At 54.2% G+C, this 18,138-nt stretch overlaps 1 protein-coding gene across 4 annotated transcripts in view; it reads right to left on the reverse strand.

Moving 5' to 3' along the window:
* Positions 1-18,138, reverse strand: part of LOC105478322 (neuralized E3 ubiquitin protein ligase 1) — a 98,945-nt gene that overhangs the window by 34,315 nt on the left and 46,492 nt on the right. The window contains exon 2 of one of the 4 annotated variants that reach the window (XM_011735462.3): positions 7,767-7,971. The exons of 2 other annotated variants lie outside the window; for them this stretch is intronic. Coding sequence is in view for 1 of the 2 variants with exons in the window: in XM_011735461.3 (XP_011733763.1) it covers positions 3,162-3,195 (34 nt within the window). In the remaining variant the exon portion in view is untranslated. Of the gene's footprint in view, positions 1-3,161; positions 3,303-7,766; positions 7,972-18,138 lie in introns of those variants that run through there. One more of the 4 variants, XM_011735461.3, reaches the window with a different exon arrangement.

An 18,138-nucleotide genomic window follows, 5' to 3' on the forward strand; every position in this document is an offset into this window, starting at 1 on the left:
CCAGAGGAGCCCGACTCCTCACCACCAGCTGCACTACACACACACACACACACACACACACACACACACACACACACACACACACAGAGGCATGGCACAGGCACAGAGGACCATAGATGTGGCTGCCCCCGCATGGAAACATAGGCACGGCAACACACAGTCGCTTCAATCCACAGTTACAGACACATCACACAGGTACACAGAGATCTAAAACACAGATACACATCTGTTGACATCAGAAGCTCAGAGAGCCAAAACACGTCCACAAACAAAACACACAATTAGATAACCCCCGACACACATACAGAGTCCTGGGTCCTCCTCTGTCGCCCTCCCCTCACCCACTTTAACGTAGCAATCCAAAATGTTTGACCTGAAACAAGCCGAAAGTCCAAGGCCCTAAAGAAAATACAATCAGCCAGGCGTGGTGGCTCACGCCTGTAATCCCAGCACTTTGGGAGGCTGAGGCGGGTGGATCACGAGGTCAGGAGTTCAAGACCAGCCTGTACAACATGGTGAAACTCCATTCTACTAAAAATACAAAAAATTAGCCGGGCATGGCGGCAGGTGCCTGTAAACCCAGCTACTCAGGAGGCTGAGGCAGAGAATTGCATGAACTCAGGAGGCGGAGGTTGCAGTGAGCTGAGATCGTGCCACTGCACTCCAGTCTGGGCGACAGAGTGAGACTACGTCTCAAAAAAAAAAAAAAAGAGAAGAAAAATACAATCCAGGACCATTTCAATGTGCCTTCAGGAGCCCAGCTACAGGCTACGGCACCCCTAGGAAGGAGCAAACCCCTGTGTCTCACGCTGGCCCCAGCTCATTTCCCAGAAGAAGGTGAAACCAGAGCTGCTGGGGCAGCCAGGGCGTGTGTACAGCTGTGGGCACACATGGGCGTGGATGCGTGAGGACGCATATGCAAGGGTTCTGATGGGGGTGGGGGTTGGCTGTGTGGGCACAGGCAAACACTCCCTCTCCAGACCTTCCAACTCCTGTCCCCTCTACTTGTGCAATGGCAAAGGCCAGGGCCAGCTTACGGGAGGCCCTGCCTGGGAGGGCAGTGCTGGCAAAAGGGTGGAGGCCAAGGCAGATGGGGCATTTGACGAGCGCTCACTGATGGCCACCTAGCCTGGAGGCCCAATTCCTAGAGTTCTCAGAGCACCCCAAGTGATCCTCCTGCCTCCAGGGAAATGGGACAAATGAGAGGGAGGGAATATGACCCTGGGCCCAGGATGCCTTTCCAAGCCCTCCTGATTTTCCCCATGTTGAGTTCTCCGCTCACATGATTCATGTAATCCTCACAATAATCTTGTTTTCTTTTTTTCTTGAGACAAGGTCTCGCTATGTTGCCCAGGCTGGTCTCAAACTCCTGGGCTCAAGCAATCCTCCCACCTCAGCCTCCAAAGTGTCTGGGATTGCAGGCGTGAACACCGGACCTGGCCTGCACAGCAGTCTTAGGAGGAGGGTGCTATTACTAGTCTCATTGACAGGTGAGAAAACTGAGGCTCAGGAAGACATCTGCCTTCCTTACAAAACACATCCACCCACTCCCAGAGCATGAGCTAGGGTGGTCTCAGGTCCTCACCCTCTAGGGAGCCTGTGCTCCAGCTGGAGGACAGTGTAGTGTGTCCCGAGCCTGCTCTGAGGGCCTCTCTGTCCTTCACAGACCACAGGCTTGCCCAAGTCTGACTCCAGTGGAAAATGCCAGTCGGCTCCAGACCCTCTGCCAACAGGCCCCACCAGGGCCAGCAAGCCCTGAGAAGAACCCCCACCCCACAGACAGGCAAGACCAGGCCCAGGTCAGTCCAATCCAAGTCTCCAGCCAAGGCCCAGGCCACTGGCAGTGCCCCTGGCCTGGCTCCGGATTATGTGTCTTCCAGGGCCTTCCATCTGTCACTTAGCCCTCCAAACCGAGGATAGAATTCATTTCCTTTTAAGAGAGCCAATCATTTGCTTTTCCTACATCTTTCCCTGTCTTTTTTCTTTTTTAATTAGAAATTACTCTCCCAAAGTCCAGAGCCTGGAAGGGAGAAGCCACCTGGTCACCAGTTCCGGCTGCAGCTGCCCACTTGCTCCTGCGCCACCCTCCTTCCTTCCTGAGCCTCTCCCAGGTTCCTCAGTGCCCACTGGACTCGGCAGATGGACACTGTCCCACCTCCTAATACCCCGTCCAAGCAGGGAGCAGGGGACATAGGGGAGTGCATCAGGGACTCCCCAAGGTCAGCCCGCACTGTTCTGGCCAGTTTGTAAAGGAACCCCAGTTCCCAGGGCCCAGGGAAGACACACAAGTCCCTAGGAAGGCTTCTCCTCTCTGGGTCTGTTGCCACATCGGCCACAGCGCTCCCCAGACCACAGTACTAGAGCTAGGGGAACAAGAGAACAGGGGTTGGAGCAAGCAGGAGCTCTGCAAATGGGGAGCCAGCCAGTGGCCCCCTCTCTTTCACCCATTCAGCTCCAGGCTGTGGGTCTGTCTGACTGTGGATGTGACCTGCAGGGCTCAGAAGTTCGCTGGCCTCCCCCACAGAGCACACACTTGGAGAAGCGAGGTCAGGCACTGTGGGGTGCTGTCACTTGCACACCCGTGTGCTTAGGCACAAGCCAGCACAGGTGCACACCCACAGGCACCTTCAGTGCCTACTCACGAGCAAAGACACTCATGCACACTCGGCACACATGTGGGTGCCCACATGTCTTTGCGGGGCTCCAGCAGAGAACACAGCACCACCTCCAAGGCCCACATCCCAGGGCCGACAAGCAGGTCCCCCCAGCTATCTAACTGGCTGCCTCTGTCCCGGGAGAGGCGGGTAGGGACACCCAGGACTTCGCATCCCACTTGGGGACTAGTCAGCACCTTGGTAAGAGGACATGGAAGTAAGAGGACAAGGAGACTTTGTGGGGAGCCTCAGCTGCCTGACTCCCACCATCAGCGGGAGGCGCCACTGTCAGGGAAGGCACCCCTCTTCCCGCTGTGCCCAGCTCCCTTGCTGCCCCCACCCCAGTGCCCACCACCAAAAGGTGTCCCTCACACAGCCCCAGAACCCCCATGGAGTGAAGACGTAGGGGCATGACCAAGCCCTCAGCCCCAGCGCCCCTCCGCCGGGCCTCCCCAGGCGGTCTCCGGGCTAAGGTGGGCGGGCCCGCAGGCATCCGCGGGGCCTTACCATGGAGAGTGCTCCGGGTGATCTGTCCCCCCATCTCGGGCGGCGGGCAGTGCAGCCACCTCTGCTGGGCCGGCCGGCTGGTCACTGAGTCGCCCCGGCCGGCTGCTCCCCTCCTCCTCCCCCGTCTCCTCCCCCGCGGGCGGAGACCGGCATGGCAGGGCCGAGGCCCCTCCCGCGCCCCCACGCGCCCCCACGCGCCCCCTCCCGCACACGCGCACGCCGCCCGCCCGCGGCCAGCCGGCCACACGCGCACGCAGCACGCACACCCCTCCGGCCGCCGCCTCCCCGCTCCCACCCACTCCAGCCTCCCCACCTCCCGCGCTGGTACAGCCGATGGGATCTGTCATGTTTATTTACATAAGGAGGAGGAGACTGGAGGCTTCCTGAAATAGCAGCGAGCTCCAGAAAGCGAGCAGAGGCGCGCACACGCACACACATCCCCATCACACACAGCCCCATCTCAGGGATGCAGTGACACACACCCCTCCCTGAACGCCCAGGCCGACAGCCATTCATTCACCAGCCTCATGCACCTACTATATGCAGAGGTCCGGCTAGGTGAGAGCAGACCCCCTGGGAGGCAAAACAGACATTGTCCCTGCCCTCAAGAGGTTCACAATCAAGCTGATGGAGCTGTTCATCAAGTGCTAACACCGTTTCTGTCTTCTTCCAGGCTCTGTTCCAAAGGCTTTGCAAGTATTAACTCCTTTGGTCCTCACAGGCTGAATGATGAGGTCAGTATTACAGTCATTATCAACAGGTACCATCTCTAAGATGATGATGATGGTCTTACAGATGAGAAAACTGAGACAAAGAGAGGCTGCTCACCTAAAAGGTGGCAAGGCTGGGATGCAAACCCAGGCAGTACAGCACCAGAATCCAGGCTTTTCCCCCCACACCAACCTGTCCCTTTAATCGTGTACATACACACACACACACACACCACACCCCAACACAGACCTGCACTATTCTTCTGCATCCTGTCACACAGGTGTGCACTGTGGGCTCACAGGCACTTGGGAGCATTCACCACTGAGCACACTCAGCCATCTACTGCCCACCAGACATGTACTCACATGGTTACATACACAGCTCTCAATGTACACACTCAACACATGCCTGCTTCCACAGACTCACAAAGTTTCTAGAGAAATCTTAAGGTGGACACGGCACCCCACACTCAGGGAAGAGGGAAAGGTGCGGACAGAGGGGGAAGAGGGAGGCTGGGATGGCAGGCCCCTCCAGCCCTGGGCAGGGATGCCAGGAGCCCAGATCATCATCAAGAGAGCAGCTGCCATGCAGTGAACATGCACTGTGCACCAGGAACTGTGTGGGTGGCAGCGGCTATGATGATATCTGTTTTCCAGAGAAGAAAGTGGAGGTTCTGAGAGGCTAAGGAGCTTGCCTGAGGTTACCCAGCAGGTCACAGGTAGGACCAGGATTCAGGCCATGTCTGAGGGACAATGTCACCATCCAACACAAGCTCAGGGGCCTCTACCAGGACACCAGGACAGCACCCTCCTCCCTGACCCTAGCCTGGACCCCAGCCCCTGTCCTCAAGGTCTGGGATCTTGGACCCCAGGGAAAGGAATGGGAGGGAAGAGAAAGCCAGTGGGCAGGTGGGAAGACAGAGGGGTAGGGGCTGAGGAAGGAGCCACAGGAAAGGTAGAGGCTGCCCCACAGCAGATGGAACTCAGAGACCTGGGCCCTGTAAGTGACTGGACTGGGTCCTGAGCCCACAGCTCAAGATCCTGCTGCTCCCACTTCTGAGTGGGTCTGGGGAAGGGGTTAGGAGAACAAGGAGGGCCATTCAGGCCTGACCTAGAGTCATCAGCAGAGGGCTGGGCAGGATCTGGGTGGGAGAGCAAACCCAGCCTGCCGAACCTCCTCCGAGCCAAAGGCATGCCCAAGACTTCTGGGAGAAGTCACGACACCCGAGTCCACACAAGGCAGCCCACTTTCCACAGGCACATGCCAGCTTGTGGCTGTGCAGTCACACATACACACACGCACACACTTCCTGGCACACGTACCCAATTCCCATGGGGGCGGGAAGCTAAGTCAGTCTGACAAGGAGAAAGTAAGCCAAACTCTTTTTGACAGATAATGATCATAATAACAGCAAACACGAGGCCTTACTGCGTGCTCCGCACTGCCCTGATCATGTGACGCATTTAACTTGTTCAATCCTCACGACAACCCTAAGAGATCAGTGTATGTGTATGCCCATTTTACAGATGAGGAAATTGAGGCCAAAAGAAGATGCTTTGGAGGCTGTTCCTGTAGCAGCAGAGTCAGCCTCCGCACCCTGCCTGCCTTTTAACACACCCAGCTGGCCCCTTGCCCACCAACCCCTCACACACGCCCAGCCTGGCCTTCCTATGGCCCCACACCCAGACACCAGCCTCCCTCTCACCTTGGTTCCTGCCTTCTCCTCACTTGGAATGCCCCCTTCCCATCATCCAGCACTGGGAACATTTCTTCTGGGAAGCCTCCCTAGGGCCCCAGGTAAGAGTAAGTCCCTGTTCTTGGCACTTATCTTTCCTCTGAGCTCCTGAGCTGGGCATCTCCTAACCCTTACCTTACTCTGTCCGATACAGAGAGAGCCATGGCCTGGCTGGGGCCCTATCTGCTTGCCCCAGCTTCTCCTGGGTGCACCTCAACCATTTAATTCAACTCTACCCACATTTATTGATGACCCTACTATATGTCAGATACTAAGGGTGCAAGGGTGGTCCTCAGTGGCAGGTCCTGGCTCTCGTGGACTTCCAGTCCAGAGGGACACAAACATTTATCAAGTAGCCTCACTAAGGAGCATATCATCACAACCCGAGAAAAAAGGTCTGAAAGAAATGAGCTCCCACTACTGAGTGGGTCTGGGGAAGGGGTTAGGAGAACAAGGAGGGACTGGGAGCTGGCACGTTTCGGAAGCAAGGTTGGCATGGAGCAGGGTGAGCAGGAGGAGCCTCAGGAAATGCTCCATTGCCCAGGCAGGTTGGGTCAGGGATCTACCAGACGGGTCTTCAGGAGCAGGGTGAAGACGCTGGCCTTCCTCCTGAGAGCAACAGGGAAGTCCTGCAGCAGGGCGGCAACAGACCAGACCCACATTTCAGAAAGTCACTGTCCTATCTGCTTGTGAAGGGTGAGGGAGGAGGCAGGAGGCTCCAGGGGTGGGAGCAGCAGAAGCAGCATCCTGCATCCCACACCCCGCAGGGCTGGGCCTTGCCTGACTTAGCCTTACTCCCCTCGGGCGTCGCATCACTCCTGTCCCCGCCCAGAGCAGGCACTCAGAAAACATCTCACAAACAGACCTGAAATCATGTGATTTTCAGACACAGGACTGTGGGAAAGCAGCCAAGTGGTAAACAAGCAGGGACAGGGGCAGGCTGGGGGCTCCGCGAGCTGGGAGTCCTTCAGGTGAGCAGCAGCTCCAACTCTGGCCACTTGAGTGAAACAGAACAGAGAACTGGGAGGCGGCCTGAGTGGCCCCCAGGCCTTCGACACTGTAGTCTAAAGGGTTTTCCCACAGACATATGAGCCTGTCTCCCACAATCACTTCCCCAAATAGGATATGGCAGTGTCCTGTGTCTGAGGCTCCCCTCTCCTGTCACTTCACTAGGCAGTGTCCAGGACCTCTAGAGGGGAAGCCAGCCCCAGGATATGGCAGAAGAGCTGCATCCCTTCTCTGTTTTATTCACTGGCGCATCCCATAAAATCTCATTTGGAGCCGGGCGCGGTGGCTCACACCTGTAATCCCAGCACTTTGGGAGGCTGAGACAGGTGGATCACTTGAGGTCAGGAGTTCAAGACCAGCCTTGCCAACATGGTGAAACCCCATCTCTACCAAAAATATAAAAAATTAGCCAGGTGTGGTGGTGCACGCCTGTAATCCCAGCTACTGGGGAGGCTGAGGCAAGAGAATCGCTTGAACCCAGGAGGCGGAGGTTGCAGTGAGCCAAGATCGTGCACTGCACTCCAGCCTGGGCGACAGAGTGAGACTCCATCTCAAAAGAAAAAAAAAATTCATTTGGCCAAAGGATTCTGTTACTAAAAGGGGTGAGAAAATCACTAACATACATCATTCATTCACTTATTCATTCATCAACCATTCACTGAGTGCCCACTATGCACCAACTGGTAAGCAGGACCCAACGCCTGCCCTGCAGAAGCCAGGGGTGTAAAGCGGGCATGGACGGGGAAACAGGCAGTTCCAGATCCCAGCAGGAGCCAGGCTGGGATCGAGGAATGAGATTCTTTCAGCTCTGGGTAAATGATCTGTGTTCCATTCTATAGCCACACTTTGGAAAGGATGTGAAAGGGGAATGGAGAAGCTATAAGCAAATATATAAGCAAATATATATAAATGCTACCATTTGTTGATCACTTACTGTGTGCTAGGAACTGTGCTAAGTATCTCATGTATCAGCCAATCCCAAAACCTCCCTTCAGGAGTTATAATCATCCCCATTTTCAGGCTATAAAACTGAGGCTTAGAGAGGTTATTCTGAAGGGAAGACAAACGAGGCTTTAAACCCAGACCTGCCTGACATCAAAACTCATGTTCTATCCAGGAAAGGGCAAAGGGCAGGGGCCCCTCTTGCTTACAGGAGGGAAGACAAGGGGACAGTGGACCTTCTCCTTAAGGAAGAGAAGGGTTCTGTGTGGCAGCAGAGCCTAGACGTTTTCCAGTGGACAGAAGGTGACATTCCAGGGATGAAGCCTAAATGCAGGCAGAGGACAGGCAGGAAGGCTGGACTTCTCATCTGCTAACAGGTGACCCAGACAGACACTGGAGATGTCATCCTGGAAACTGTGAAGAAAACAGACTCATATATGGCCTGGTTGGAAACTTAATACCTCAAAGCCTGCCGACAGGAAGCAGGGCTGGCTGTGCCCTTGGGGGGCTGGTCTGACAGAATCCCCAGCTACATCTGTCCTCTCGTGCCATCTAGGGAACCTTAGACCCCTTGGCTCTCTAAACCCATTCGGCTCCCAAGGCCCTCCCCACTACTATAGCTGTCCCTCCTTTCCCTGCCATCTCCTGTCCCCTGACCCCTTTCCGACAGCTCCTCCTCCCTTGGGTGCCATCTTGGTTTCCATGATGGTCTACCTAGCTCAAGGCTTTCCTCAACAAGTCCTCTCTCATCCAGGTTTCCCAAGGTCTAGGACCTCATTCCCAGCCTAAACCTGCCCTCTCAGAACTCAAAGTCTAAGGCAGAGCCAGCAACTCCAGAATAAAACATGGAACAAATTCACTGGGGAATAGAAACCATCAGTCCAGTCACCAAGCTCTCTAAGGGGGAAGAGCCTCCAGAGAGCAATGGGGCCAGCCCCTACCTTCAGGCAGGCAAAGAAGTTCTGGGCCCATTTTACAGGTGTAGCAAAGAAGGCCCAGCAAATGATAGAGACTCTCCCAAGGCCACACGGTGGGTGGAATACAAAGAGGACTGGGACCCAGGAGTAATGTCTTCTGCTGCTATGCCTAATATGACACACAAATCCGGGCATCAGGAGGTACAGAAAACAGCACTGGACAAGGGAGGGGGTAACTTCTTTTTATGAGGTAGGGGGAAGTGACTAGGGTCTGGGGAGGCCAGGAAGAGGAGGTGACCCTGCTGTGGAGAAGCTGGGAGGCAGCCCCTAGCTGCTATAGTGTTTCCTTTATCAAGAATAAGCGATAATTTGATTGAGCTGATGAGTCGCCTCATCAGCATTTGAGGAGTATGGCCATCCTGCCAGGGCCCCATCCTCTCTACCCATTAGGCTGGGCCTGGCACTGGAGAAAAGGAAGCAGGGAACCCCAGCTGAAAGCTTCCTCCTATGGCCAGAGCCAGGACAAGAGTGGAGGCTGCTGCCTCGAGTCTGGAAGAGTGAGAGATGAGGAGTGACAGGAGGATAAAGGCACCCAGAGACGGAGAGCACAAGCTGTGTGCTGCAGAGAAACTGGAGCCAGGGAGCCCAGAGGGCGTCCTCAGGGGCTGGGACAGGTGCCCCAGCCGTGACAGCTGCCAGCCGCCCAGGAGGATGGGAACACAACAGGTGCAGAGGCGGGGTGGAGACTGAAAGGGAATCTGAGTAAACAGAACCTGGACGAAGTTGAGGCCCCTCCCTGCCCAGGCCCACCGCCAAGCAGCCTTTTCTCTGCCTCTCCGAGACACAAACACACCTGCTCATGCTCCCCAGTTCCAGGCCTCAGGGCCAGCATGGCCAGCCTGGACTGGACAGAAGGGTCACCATCCATGCCAGGCAGGAAGGATAGAACAAGGAAGAAACCAGGTTCCTATTCCCAGGACAGAGTGTGCCAGACAGAGCCCACACCCACTGAGCCCCTAGCTGGAGGCAAACATTTGCCGATGATAAGATCTGTGTCACAGGTCAGGAAGGGTGGATGGATGTGCCCACCCCACCCATGTGGAGGGTGGGAGCTCTGGTCTTCAGGTCAGACAGGTAAGCTACTGAGCTTCTCTGAGCCTCCACCATCTCTTCTCCATGGTGGAGATCACATGGCCCAGAAACTTGTGAAAACTGAATAACTTAACACCTGTGAGGGCTGCTGCCTGGCTCCATCCATAACAGCAACGCTGGAGAGTCAGAGAACTTGGGAATCCACGTAGAACTGGAAGGACTAAGGTCTCTGTCTCAGCCTTGGAAAGGAATGACTTGGGATGCAGCATATGAGTACAGCACTAAGAATACAGCCAGGCGCAGTGGCTGTATTCCCAGCACTTTGGGAGGCCAAGGTGGGCAGATCACCTGAGGTCAGGAGTTCGAGACCATCCTGGCCAACATGGTGAAACCCTGTCTCTACTAAAAATACAAAAACTAGCAGGACATGGTGGCACACCCCTGTAATCCCAGCTGCTCGGGAGGCTGAGGCAGAATCACTTGAACCCAGGAGGCGGAGGTGGCAGTGAGCCGAGATTGTGCCACTGCACTCCAGCCTGGGTGACAAAAGTGAAAACTCTATCTCAAAAAAAATACATGTTACCCCAAGGAGGAGAAATAGAAGACCTGCTTTAATAAGAAACATTTACTCAGTACCCGCTTACCCTGCACCAGGCACGTTCTAAGCTTTGCATGTATGATTGCATGCGTGCCTCACATGCAAATGCCATTTCAGAGTCCTGGGTAGCTGTCAGTTCTTTTAAGGAAGTAGATTAAACAGTCCCTTGTCACCTGGTTAGTGCTGCATTTTTGCTCAGGAATAGAATGAATTTTAAACTGGAAGCTAGCCTTTGTCCCAGCAATCACAAGTGATAAATTAGCAGGGGCTGAATGCACAAGATTTGCTCCCTACACCAGAACCTGGATGGGGAGAGTGAGGAGGGGCAGGCAATGAGACTTCATGGGGAGAGGAGACGCAGAAAAATGAGGAGACACAGGGTGACGCAGGAGACAGGAGGAGCGCGGGATGTGCTGGAACAAGCCATGGGCCTCGTCCATCTGAGATGCGGAAACGCACTCTGCTGATCCCTGCTGGGCCTGCCTGGATTATGAGAAAAGCTGGCAGCTGATAACAGGAGGTTAAATCCCTCCTCCACAGGCAGAGATCCCCTCAATCCACCCCTCCCTTCACCTCCAGCCCACGCACACACTCACACTCACATACACATCTTCAGCACCACAGCTCAGCCTACGCTCCTGGTGCCCACTCCTTCTTGTGTCAGGCCCCCAGCTAGCTGAAGCCACCCCAAAGCTGGGAGGCCCCCTCCTTCCTCTGGGGATTCTGCTTCCTCTGGCTCTTGCCTGCTTCCTGCCCCTCCCAGGTCCAGCTTACAGAGGGATGGCCAAGCCCAGGACCAGCTGACTTGGCCTCCACTTCTGCTCCCATGCCCTGGCCCTGCCCCTGCCTGCTGCCCCTCCTGGGGCCTCTCACTCCAACCTTTGGGCTCAGATACTGGGTGTCAGTAGCTACAACAAAGTGACAGTACAGGACCCCACAGGGGCTCAGGCCCTTGGCCGGGGTACTCCCAGTATGGCCACTGGCAGCTGGATCCCAGTGCTGTGACACAGCAAACACTACTCAATGCCACCAGTGTTGTCTACACTGGGGGCTTCACAGTACAGGTGGCAGTTAAGAGTAGGCTCCAGAGTCAGACTTCCCAGGTTCACACCTTGGTTCTAACATCTCTAAGTGTCTATTTCCTCTTCTGAAAAATCGGGTTGACAGTAATAGTGCCTAGATCCTAGGGCTACTGGGGAGATAAAATGAGCTCATTCATGTAGTGTGCTTAGAACAGTGTGGGATGCATGGGAAGCACTAGTATGTGGTAGCACCATATACTAGTGATGAGCTACTCCTGACCTCTATACAAAGGCCGTGACCTTACCCTTCCTTACAGATGAGGAAACCAGGACACAGAGGTGGGAAATGGCAGAGTCGGGATTTGATCTCAAGTCGGTCTGCCCAGAGCTGTTCTATCTGGGAGCTTCTTCCCCTCAAAGCTCTTTAGCCCCAAAAGACCTAGAGGCCTTGTGTCCCCCCTCCCCCTCTGACCTGGCTGCCCTACAGGGCCTTTAACCTGTCAGTAGGGGGTCCTGGCACCTCTTGCTCCGAAAAAACTAGGCAGGAACTTGACAACTAAGTACCCAAACCAATTCAGAAAATTACATCTGCTGCCAGCATCTTGAAACATCTGCTCTGGGCCGCCAGAAGGGGCGGAACTCAGCACCCTAGATGGGAACATTGAGGCTTGGGGACACTGAATACTTTGCCCAGGTCACACAGCTAATGCTCAGCTAAGCTGGGATTTAGACACACACCTACTGGACATCAGAGCCCAACACCTGCCCCTCTGCCATGTGGCCTCTTAGAATAATGACTCAGCTCTTAAAAGCTATGAAACAATGTCACCAATGTCTTACTGGATCTGCAAAAGTACCCTATCAGGTACCACAGGACAGATGCTCATCCCTTTGCACAGAAAGAGAAAAACAGAGGCTCAAGGAGGTGGAAATTAATTGTTAAAGTTATAAAGTGCCAGAGCTGGGCCAGAACCCAGATTTCAGACTCAGGAGCACAGGCCCCAGGGCTTTGTCTACTGCAGAGTGCTGCCCCTGAGAACAGCCACCTTCGGTTCAATAAACACAGCGTCAGTCAGAGGGACCCAGGGCTACTGCAGCCACAAATCTAAAATTTGAGCTGGGCACAGTGGCAAATGTCTGTCATCCCAGAGCTTTGGGAGGCTGAGGCAGGAGGATCACTTGAGCCCAGGAGTTTGAGGTTACAGAGGGCTATGATGACACACCTGGCCTAGCTGACATAGCAAGACCTTGTCTCTAAAAAAAAAAAAACAAAAAAAAAAACAGTGAAGTTTGATCCCAATGTGGACTGCCCTGGACTTTGGCTGTAGTGTGCCCACAGTCACCATCCTACTTTGCCAGAGTCCCCGCCATGCATCCAGGCACTCACCTGCAGGCCTTGCCCCAGCCAGGCTCTAGGCCACTCCCACAGTAGGGGTCAGAGATTCAGCACCACAGAGGTCTCCAAAAGAGAAAGTGGGGATTGAGGCAGGGAGTGCCAGCTCTCACAGGTCCCAAGGCATAAACCTGAAAATGCTCCAGAAAGAAAAAGTGGGTGGCAGGTCCCTTTCAGGAGCAGGGAGCTTGGCTTGGCTCAAAAAACAGGAACTTCTGTTCTTATATAGCAAAGGTGAGAGATGACTTGAGTCCAGCCACTGCACTATGCCAGCTCTGTGCCCACCACTATGGGCCATGACCTAGAGCCCAGAGGACACCGGCCATGCCAGCTGCTGGGCCACAGGCAAGATCCCCAGGCACAGAGGTACCTGTGAGTAATGGGGTCCATGCAGTGCCTCTCAGGAAAGGCCAGTGGCTTTTACACCCCCACTGAGTCCAGGAAGGAACTCTGCCCCCTGCTACTACGCCTCCAGTCCTAGCCCTGGACTGATCCCTTGACCCCAACCCCAGACAACCTCACATCTCACAGCTCCGCAAACAGGGACTTTTAGTCTCTAAAGACCTGGGGACCGTGGGCATGTGGCCGGCTCAGGGCTGGCTGCCCCACCCTCCTGAACAAGAGTTCAGGTGTGGCCACCAAAGGTGGCTGTCAAGACTGTGGGATTCCTGCACAAAGGACAACCCAAGGAGGGGAGCCACCCCAGGGTGACTGCAGTGACAGAAACCCACTGCTGTAGCTGTTAGCTGTTCCCTGCAGCTGCCCCATCTCGCAGTTTGCACATTCATCCGTGGCTCATTGCCGCCGCCTTCCTTTCCTCCCTCTCCAGTAACTTCTCTCAGGCTCCTGTCCCCTGACACCTCCCTCTTCGGGATTACTTCCTTCAGAGACCAGAGCACTGTGCAGGGTCAACATTGAGAAAGCAAAGCCTTCCCTGGGAGTCAGAACTCCTGAGTTCCAGGCAGTCCCTGAGGCTCTGGAATTTAGGGAGGCTTTTTAGGTCTCCGCGCCTTCTCCCTCGTGGTGGTGGCAGTCGTGGTGGTGGCAGTCAGGGATCCAGAAGGTGGGCAGCAAATGCAGCTCCTGGGTTGGGCTCCACCAGCAGGAAAACAGGGGCAGGAGGTCTCTTCCCTGGGAGCCCCTCCCCTCTCTAAAACAAATGCCGCACCCCTCACAACCTCTACCCTGCTTAGCCAAGCCCACTTCCCTCCAGGGAACAGAGCTCTTTGTTCTCAGGGCAAGTGAGGGAGGTGGGCTTCATTAGACTTTGTTTGGGGGTCCATTAATAACCATGACACTGCCTGCCATAATTCACTGTGTGACCTTGGGCAAGTCAGTCCCCTCTCGGGACACAGTTTTCACACCTGTAAAATGGAGGCATTGCTCTGGTTCACTTTATCTCTGAACCAGGAGTTCCCTGCATCAGGAATGGGGGATGGGGATCATTTAGGGGGAGGCAATCAAAACTTTCTAAACTGTCTGAAGAAGTAACTCCTTCTCCCATTCCCCCTTCCACTAGGGTCTGTTGGGAAACCCAGGATGGGCCAGTGGCATGTTCTTCACTGGAAGTGACTGCTTCTCAGTCCCCCTGGCCCCACCCAACATGGGCACCCCCAAGGTTCTGAGGCCCAGTTTACCCCTTGAGTTCTGCTATCCAGGCCAGAAATCTGGTGTCAGCCCAGATTCCCCCATCCAAGAGGTCACTGTGTCCTTCTCAAATCCATCCCCTCCTTCCCTCTCCTGGCTCTGCCCACGGTTCAGGCCCCCAGCATCATCGTGCTCTGGGCAATCATTCCAGCCTCCGTCCCCCTCCGCAGGGCTGCCAGCCCGGCCTCTCTGTCCAACTCATCCCTCTAGCTCCTGTGGCTCCCAAGCACCTCAGAATAAACTTGACCCCCACTGTGGGGATTATTCAAGGTCCTCTGTGAACTGACCCCAGTCTGTATATCTGGCCTCACCTTCCATGACCCCCCCACACCCTACCCCATGTACCTATGCTCCATGCACACAAGCCAGTTGTGTTCTAGAACATGGCACATCGCTTGTCTGTTGCTCTTTGAACACTGTCCCTCTCCTTGGAGTGCCTCTCCCCAGCACTGCTCCCACAAACACTCCACCTCACCTTCAGCCCCCAGCTCACAAGAGCCTTTCCTCTGAGATCATCCCAACGCCCCGGGATGGAATAGACCAGACCTTCCCTCTCCAAGGCTTGGACAGCCCCAGTCCTGCAGCCATGGCCGGAGGCCCTTCCCATACTGGGAGCACCCTGAGGGCAGAAAGGTATCTTTTTAGCTCTACATCCTTAGCATGTGACAAGGTGGTCACTCCGTAGTGCTCAAAGTAGATTTCATGAAGAAAGGAAGGAAAGGGGGAGAGGAGGAGGAGGGATGGACAATGAAAGCCTGGGGCCGATGGTGCGGGCTCTTTACTCTTCCCTGCTCTGCTCCTCTCTAGGCCTCAGCTCTGAGGTCACTCTCCCAGCCACAGTGCCCCAGGTCCCTGTGGACCCAGTGAGACCCAAAGGTGACCAATTGCCTGGCCGTGACCTCACAGCACCAGTGGGGGCCCTCCTTGTTCCTGCAGTACTATTGGCAGCATCAGCCTGTGCTCGCTCAAGCAGAAAGAGCCAGGAAGCCACGCAGCCAGGTGTGTCCTGGAACATGGGGGAGCCAGAATGCCGAGCCTTATCTGACCATCTTCCCTGGAGGCAGCAGAAGAGCATCCGCCTGCCCCCAGCCACCCCACTGCAGGACTACAGGGAGGAGGGGTGGAAAACCTTGTGCCTGGCTCCCTCCCAGCTTCTCCCGGATTAAAGCGGCGGGGGACAGAGCGCCTCCAGCTCATTTGCATAAACCATTTATAGCAGCGCCTTCAAACCCACGCCTTCCAAGAAGAAAAAAGCCCACTGCAATTGCCTGTGGCTTCCCAGTCTGTCGTTTTCCCTTCTCCTTCGTTTTTTGTTTTAATGACAGGAAGCTGTGCTCAAGAGAAATCTCTGCCCTGGCTGTTCTTGGCAGCAGAGGGAGCTGTGCTTTCCCTCCAAATTGAATAAGAATGATAAGCAGCCATCCCCCAGGTGTCAGTGATTTACAGTCTGCAAAGCCTATGAGCACTCATGAACTGTTTCAGTCTCACCAGGAAGCACAGGAGGTAGCTATTGCCAGACCCCATTTGACAGATGAGGAAACCAAAGCTGAAATAGGGTAAATGACTTGTCTAAGCCACAAAAAACTAGTAAGTGACTGTAATGGGCATGGTGGCTGATGCCCAACATCTACACCACCCCAAGACAACAGCAGTTCTCAGCCCTGGTTGCACATCAGCATCACCTAAGGAGGTAATAAAATTACTGGTAGAGCCAAGTGTGGTGGCTCACGCCTGAAATCCTAGCACTTCGGGAGGCTGAGGCAGGAGGATCGCTGGGGCCCAGAAGTTTGAGACCAGCCTGGGCAACATAGCAAGACCCTGTCCCTACAAAAAATAAAAAATTAAAAATTAGCTGGGCATGGTGGTGCGTGTCTGTAGTCCCAGTTACTTGGAAGGTTGAAGTGAGAGGGTCGCTTTAGCTCAGGAGGTCAAAGCTGAAGTGAGCGGAGATCACGCCACTGTACTTCAGCCTGGGCAACAGAGAGACCCTGTCTCAGAAAAACAAAAACAAAAACAAATACTGATGCCCAGTATCCACGCTAGACCAATTCATAGAGAAATCTCAAGTTTGGGGCCCAGCTCCCCAAGCAGTTCTCACACGCAGCCAGGGTGCCATCCCCTGGCATAAGCCAATCATAATGGTTTCATTCCCCTTCCCAGTGACATGGTCAAGAATGGCCATGTGACCCACTTCTGGCCAATGAGGCATAGATTTCCCAGCAGTGGGAAATGTGCTGCGACCCCTCTGAGAAAGGGATCCTTGCTCCACAGAACAGAGGGGTCATTCTCCTTTCTCTAGATATCACTGTGTCCAGCTGTAATTCCTGGGACCGCCGTGGCCATGTCACTACTGGTCTAGAAGGAAGCCAACCCAAGGATGGCAGAGTAGAGAGATGGGAAGTACCTCATCCTAGAGCCTTGACTCAACCACCCCTGAAAGCCACCCACCTTGGGACATCCTGTTTTCTGCATAGTACAGCTCCTTACTGCTTAAGTCAGTGCAATCCAGCATTTGTTATTTGCAACAGATAGGCCTGAGACAACAGCAGTTACCTTCCCATGTCCCTCATCCCAGTCATCCCCATGTCATCCAGGAAAATGGGCCTCTGGATCTTCCACTGCAGCGTGCACACTTGACTGAGGGCCCCAGCTGTGGAGCTCTGAAGTCCATCCCATGTTTGCTCCCAGGCAATGCCTCCCACAGTGCACCCCAGCTAGTGATACGTGTGGCAGGGATATTAAGGCAGACCCATTCCTGGGAGATGTAGGGCTCCACTGCCAGGGACTGTGGCTCTGGCTGGAGGACACTCCAAAGTCTTGCAGAACTTTTCTTAGAATTGCACTATAGTCTGATATGCTCCCACCAAACTTCTTTCCTTTCTTACCCCTCTCCTTCACTCAGGGTCCCATCTGCACTAAGGTCTGATGGCTCCCCCAGATTCCCCCAGCTTCCTCCTTATTTTTCTTCACACAGGCATTTCCCCTGATTATGTATGTATGTAGGCATGTACATATGTATGTTGAATCCTCTCTTGATGTCTACTTAACCCATGTCCTGCCTAACACATGACCTGCATCGCCTCAGACCTGGACTACTATGAAAGCCTCCCAAGTGGCCTACCCACTTGTGTGTCCCTTCCACTCCATCTATAATCCTTCCTACACAAACCACGCTACTCCCCAACTCAAGACCCTCCAACAGTTTCTTATTTCTTATACTGTCAAGTTCAATTACTTCTGCCTTTCTTTATAAGCAGTACTGACCCTGACCTGCCCTACCAGCCAACTCTGGCAGAAGACTGAAATCCATCCCTGTTGTTTCACTTACATGCCTACAGGGCATCCCCATGTGGGAGCAATCCTGGCCACTGGCAGCACAGAAATGATTGATGTGGCCCATGCCCAATGAATATTGAAGCTGTCCTAAGTCTGAGTACCAATTCCATCCCTTTCCACAGATGTTCCTCAATGACAAAGGCCCCCTTGGCCTCCCCTCCCTTCGCCCCAATGGAATACTTAATAAAAAAAAAAAATACATTTTATACACAAATCTCCCTCCATCAACAAGAAGAGAATCCTTTAAAAACGGTTAGGATAACAAAAATGATTCTTATTCATAATGATAATGACATTAAGCAGAAGATGATAAAGTTGAAGATAGTGATGGTATTGGAGAAAAAAGTAGTGATAAAAATAAGTGTGAAGGCTAGGTGTGGTGGTTCGCGCCTGTAATCCCAGCACTTTGGGAGGCCGAGGCAGGCATATCACTTGAGGACAGGAGTTCGAGACCAGCCTGGTTGACATAATGAAACCTGTCTGTACTAAAACTACAAAAATTAGCCAGGTGTGGTGGCACACGGCTGTAGTCCTAGCTACTTGGGAGGCTGAGGCAGGAGAATCACTTGAACCCGC

Source organism: Macaca nemestrina, chromosome 9, assembly GCF_043159975.1.
Source record: "Macaca nemestrina isolate mMacNem1 chromosome 9, mMacNem.hap1, whole genome shotgun sequence".
In the NCBI taxonomy this organism is placed as follows: domain Eukaryota; kingdom Metazoa; phylum Chordata; class Mammalia; order Primates; family Cercopithecidae; genus Macaca; species Macaca nemestrina.